The 5,334-nt window shown below is 43.8% G+C and overlaps 1 protein-coding gene across 1 annotated transcript; it reads right to left on the bottom strand.

Annotated features, from left to right (window-relative positions):
- Positions 1-312: 312 nt before the first annotated feature.
- On the bottom strand, positions 313-4,448 carry LOC125544086 (structural molecules protein). The gene is made up of 3 exons (XM_048707646.2): positions 4,039-4,448; positions 2,482-2,705; positions 313-722 (listed from the first exon to the last, which is right to left on the bottom strand). Exons 1-3 carry the CDS (start codon positions 4,260-4,262, stop codon positions 715-717), a joined length of 456 nt encoding a protein of 151 aa, XP_048563603.1. The 5' UTR covers positions 4,263-4,448; the 3' UTR covers positions 313-714.
- Between the last annotated feature and the right edge of the window lie 886 nt (positions 4,449-5,334).

Below are 5,334 nucleotides of genomic sequence, written 5' to 3'. Positions count from 1 at the left end.
CGAGAGGCTGAGAGCTGGACGCCAGTACGCCACCCATTAACACCTCTCCAAGAAAGGTTAAAAAAACACCTCTCCAAGAAAAGAAAAATACATTGAAGAGCTTGAGTTCACATAGAATTGCAATTCCTGGTGTTCAAATCCAATTGAAACTCCTCTATGCCAAACACATACTAGCATTACTTCCTAAGAACTTAAAGAAGCGTTGTGAAGGAATATTGAATTTCTAAGCAGTCATGTGGGGTCAGACAGAAATCAGCTCTCACTTACTGAGAGATAATAAACTAGGTATAATATCTGCAATGTACAGCTTGCAAAAATCAAAATGTGCGAGAAAATTCGCATTATCAATCTCGCTAAAGAGCAATTTCAAGATATTGTTATCTAGTCATACAAATTGTCAAGCAGACACCTGTTTTCTATCACCATCCATAAGAGAGGAAGACTTGATACATGCCACAAAAAATGAGCTGACATCCCATTCCAATGGTGGTAGTTCAGAAGCCTCGCTCGCAATGTCATTTACCTATGGTGGTTCTACAGAGAGACCATGCATTACAACAGCAAAGATATTTGCAGGATTCAATAGTATTGGTTGTAAATCACACAACAAAGCATGCATCGCAGGTCTCTGTATTCCTAAGGGCAGATATTAACAAGCATCTCTTGGGGGGTAACAACAGTTGGAAACCACCTATACTCCTTTAGCCTCTGAGATTAAACACCTGAAGGAAGGATGAAATAATTAGAAGGCTGCTAAGTTGTGACTGGAGAAGATAGTTTTCAACAGAGGTAAACAGGGGGAAGTAACAGTGCACATGTACTGAGTTGAGTGGCGCCAAGTAAGAAAAGTTCGTTACTACTTAAGTTCTCAATGCCATTGTTCTCTTGTTCAAGAATCTAAACAGAGCTGACACCTTATTTATGATAATATTTGTCAAACAACAAAGAAGAAACGATCTTTTCACTCAAGGAAGTCAGTCATGCTGAAAAGGCTGGAAAACAATTAGATAAGCCAGGTCAAATAAAAAGTTTATTTTACATGGTCACATGTTCCTATACTATTTCAAATCATGAAAATGCTGTGAACCAGCAACGCATGCTTGTAGTTGTTTCCAATGGTTTTTGGCCTGGAAGCTTATGGACCCTAAACAGAGCTGAACTTGAATGGCCAGCAAGTAAGTTTATTAAACCATGAAAATCTAATTTTGAGCCCTCGAAATTTCCTGACTTCACATGCTGAGAAGTGAGAACAACTACATAGGTTTCGAGTACTCAGTGGGCCCAGCCCAACTTAATAGTTCTACCAGGTTTTTTCTGTTAGTCAAACACTATTGGTGCTCATTTGGCAAGATTTTAGTCAATCACTCGATCTATAAACGGGACTCAGTAGAAGCCTAATGCTCACTCATTCGGATCATATCATCAGCTGGACTAATAATGCAGTTTGGTCTGAACTTACGCTAGGCCATATGGTTTTCAACTTCTGTATGTAAGAAACTTTCTATGATAACAGCAGTTAAACTCACTAACACTACACTTTATAAGAAAGATGTGGATCATACAGTTCAGCAGACATGTTAGTAGAAAGAAGCAGTGGTCGATCACCATTTTAACGCTACTAAATTTCATGATTAGATGCCAGAACTGAATTAGCAAGATGCTGAAACCAGTGAGTGAATGAGAACTTGGTCCAAGTTGCAGCAAGCATTCTAACTATGCAAAGATTAAAATTCTGATGCATATCTCTGCTCCGAACTAAGTTTACCATCTGCTCAGATTGCATTGGGAAACATGAAATTTTTATAACTGGAACTACCATTAAATGTAGCCGTATGCCCGTATTTGCATAATTATTTTCATTTCTTTCATTTGTTTGCATACAGTTTGCTCAATATACAATTGCTTTCTTTCATTTTCTTTTAGTTAGCACCAATTGGCTTCGAGTTCAGTTTTTTTAGCCACGTCAAGTGTACGAGTTGTGACGCTCCAGCCCTGTCTGCCAAACAAAAAGGCACATTCCTGTGTGTCTATATGTGCTCAAACTTACTACAATCCTTATAAGTAGACAGCACAAGAACAGCAGAAAACTTTCAAAATATGAGAATCTGTGATGGCACAATATCTCAGTTGGTACTAACTATACTGAGCTTCAAGCCTAAAAAGGAATTAAGGACCACCAAAACTCATAGTCACATATGGACACAGGTAGGTGCCAAGTGGCAACATAAGATTTAGGATATTACAGAATCACCAACTAATCCAAACAATTTAATGTGCCATCCATTGCTTCAAAGTTCATTAGCAGATGTATTAACAACTTAGTCACTCTAATATTCAAGCTTAAATGAGACTCTTCGCTAAGCATACTGTAAGAGGGCTACATAGATAAGCAACAAAATGTACAGGACTCCTTATTTAAAAAGAGAACAATCATCTAAGGAAAATTAAATAAGACAAATTCATTAGGACAGAGTTGCTTACTTGCACGAAGCCTTACTGGAATATCTTTTAGCTCTCGCCTGATGCATAGGTATTCACCGAGGAGTGACATGATTGCCAAACCAACAATATTAACCACCCACCATGTACCTGAAGCTGGCCATCCACCATAAATAATGCAAATAAACAGATGGATGATGTAGAGGGTGGCTGCGAAGTCCAGGCACTTCTTGGCTCTCTCAATCACATAAAACATGAATCCAGCACTGCCCAAGGAAAGCATGGAAGCAAAGTTAAAACCGAACCATTTCTTGCAGAAAACATAGAAGGAACAATTAGATAACTGAAAAGGCTAAAGCAATCAATGAAGCCCATTCTCTTCATAGCTAACAAAGACCGAGTTCTTAGTGAAGGCTTACCAAGTTATCATCGGTAGCATGGTTTTGGTTTCTGTAGTTATTGTTGACAAGTACAGTGTGGAAACTGAAGTCTAATCCTAAATGCTAGACACTAACCTACTACGATGTAGGGCATTCTGCCTATTTAGATGGTTGCTTGAGAATTCTTCTTTGTATGGTGTTGTTGTGTTTGCTGCTACCATGTGTACTCGGTTGTTTCGGTGGTTGGCATTATCTATAAAGTGGGGCAAAATCCTTTCTCGGTCGAAGGTTCAGCCTAAGTACAAGGATATAAAATACAGGAAAACACAGTATGTGTTAGCAGAAAATTTTCATTTCCAAAAGGCTTGAAGCAGCAAAACCTAATTCCTATATATTATTTCTGTGTAAGTTCAGATACTTTAGCAAGTGCTTTCCTCGCACTGCCCACAAAGGATATGTGAATGGGGTGGATTAATTCCCTTATCCATCTGCTATTAGAATATCTGGCTCCAGAATATTTTCTAGAGATCAAACTCTTCTTGGTTGATTTGGAAAATGAGGATGGAAAGTGCTCACGACATCTTTCTGATTTACAACTGGAATTCCACAAAATAATTTACTGGCCTATCTACTGATGAGATGGCCTTCCTTCCAGTCATAATTGGGCGCCTACACCCTATGCAATACTATATGGCAACAAGAACAAGGTTTCCATAGCAGCCATCAATGACACTCTACTGAAAATCTTCTGATGTATCTACTGGTAAGCCGATATCACAATGCATCTATGTTACATGGCAGATTTGGCTTTATATTTCAGATACTTCACAGCTCTAGCAAGTACAAGTATACGACCAGACCCCTCTCTAGGCTTAATACATACCAACAAACTCAAGAAGCTTAATTACTGGTTGAAGAAATGGCTGTTACATTCCGCAAATTTAGAAAAAGATGTGGAAAACTACACGCTGCTGACAGGCAATTTACAGTCGATGCTTTTGGAACTCGAAGCAATTAGCACCTACAGCCATAACCAGAAGCAGTTACCACCAAGTGCAGGGGTCCAGCCGACCTATTCCGGGTCTTGATTCCTACAGAGGAACCCCGCACTGCTAAATGTTGCACATGTAGAAGCAGGTCGTAGCTTGGAGGAACCAATGGCTGGCGTGCCGGCGGGAAGGAGGAACGGAAATGGGAATGAGCAGTGCTGTTACCGTACCCTGCGATGGCGGCGAGGAGGAAGGAGGCGATGGCGCACCAGCCGGTGGTTGTGCGCGGGGTGAGGGTGGCAAAGTCAAAGAGGTAGAGGAGCGTGAGGCGCGGGACGCGGGTGCCGACGAGGAGCGCCATGAAGAGGCCGAGCCCGAGGTAGTAGAGGCACTGCAGGCAGACGATCTGCGCCACGATCAGCCACGGATCCCACACCATCGCCCCATAGAACATCTTCGCCTCCAATCCCCGCTCTCCGCCTCCGACGTCGCCGCCGCCGCCGCAGACGAGATCTGAGGTCGCCGGGGAGGCGGGCGAGGAGCGGTGGTTGGGTTTGGGGATTCGGCGGGATCTCTCGCGCGCGGCCGGGCTGGATGTTAGGTTGCTTCTCTCTGCTGCTGGAACAGGCGGAATATGCTCTGTTTCCTTGTGTTTTCTTGGCTGGAAATTTGGGGACTGGTTCTCTCTCTGGAGCGTGGGTCCAGGCGGTCCGACGTGGACGGTTTCTTATCCTCCAAGTTAATGTGCTAAACATGATTAGTAAGATCGGTTAATGCAAAAGAGTAATGACACATGTGGTAAGCAATCCAAACAATTTTAAAAAAAACGCAGCAGCGACGGCCACCACCGGTGCTCCTCTCGCTCCTCGCCCAACGCCGCTCGCTACTCCGGCGGCGGCGTCCACCTAGCTTCATACCGTCGGCCACTTCGGTCGCGGTGGCCACCCTCCCTTGTCGTCGGTCACTCCGACCCCGGCAGCCACACCCCTCCCCCCCACACACACCTCCCCCCGCAGCCCGACGCCCATGGATTTCAGTCCGCAATCGGTCACCTCCGGCTACCGTCACGTTGATGAGCGCCCGGTGGTCTCGGGGCTGGGGCTCTCCTCGAGTTCGGAGGCGCACGGCCCGGCACTGCACCCCTCCCCGGCGCCTCCTCGAAGGGTCAGTGTCGAAAATGCTTTTTTAGCACTCTGGAGATGCCCTAAGCGCCCCGATGTAGTTTTTGTTTTGAGGGGTATCATAAGTTTTATTACTCAAAATCCACATGATGTCGGATACAAAAGGGATCATGGGGTTGGACCAGCCAGACGTGTCACCACTGATTGAGAGAATGTGAGAACTTGGCTAACCTATCGGCATCGCTATTAGCAGCTCGACCTTCAAAGGAAAAAAGTACAATTAAACATTTGAGACCTCCTATTAATCTCATTAATGATGTTCCCATATACTTTGTGGCTTCCTTTCTCTATATTCTTCACAATTTTCTTAAGCATAACATACTCTGCGAGAGATATAGCCTCTCG

Source organism: Triticum urartu, chromosome 3A, assembly GCF_056163025.1.
Source record: "Triticum urartu cultivar PI428250 chromosome 3A, HENAU_Tu73, whole genome shotgun sequence".
NCBI classification, from domain to species: Eukaryota; Viridiplantae; Streptophyta; class Magnoliopsida; order Poales; family Poaceae; genus Triticum; species Triticum urartu.
Note: the sequence above shows the minus strand (reverse complement) of the source record. Positions and strands in the feature narration are given on the sequence as shown.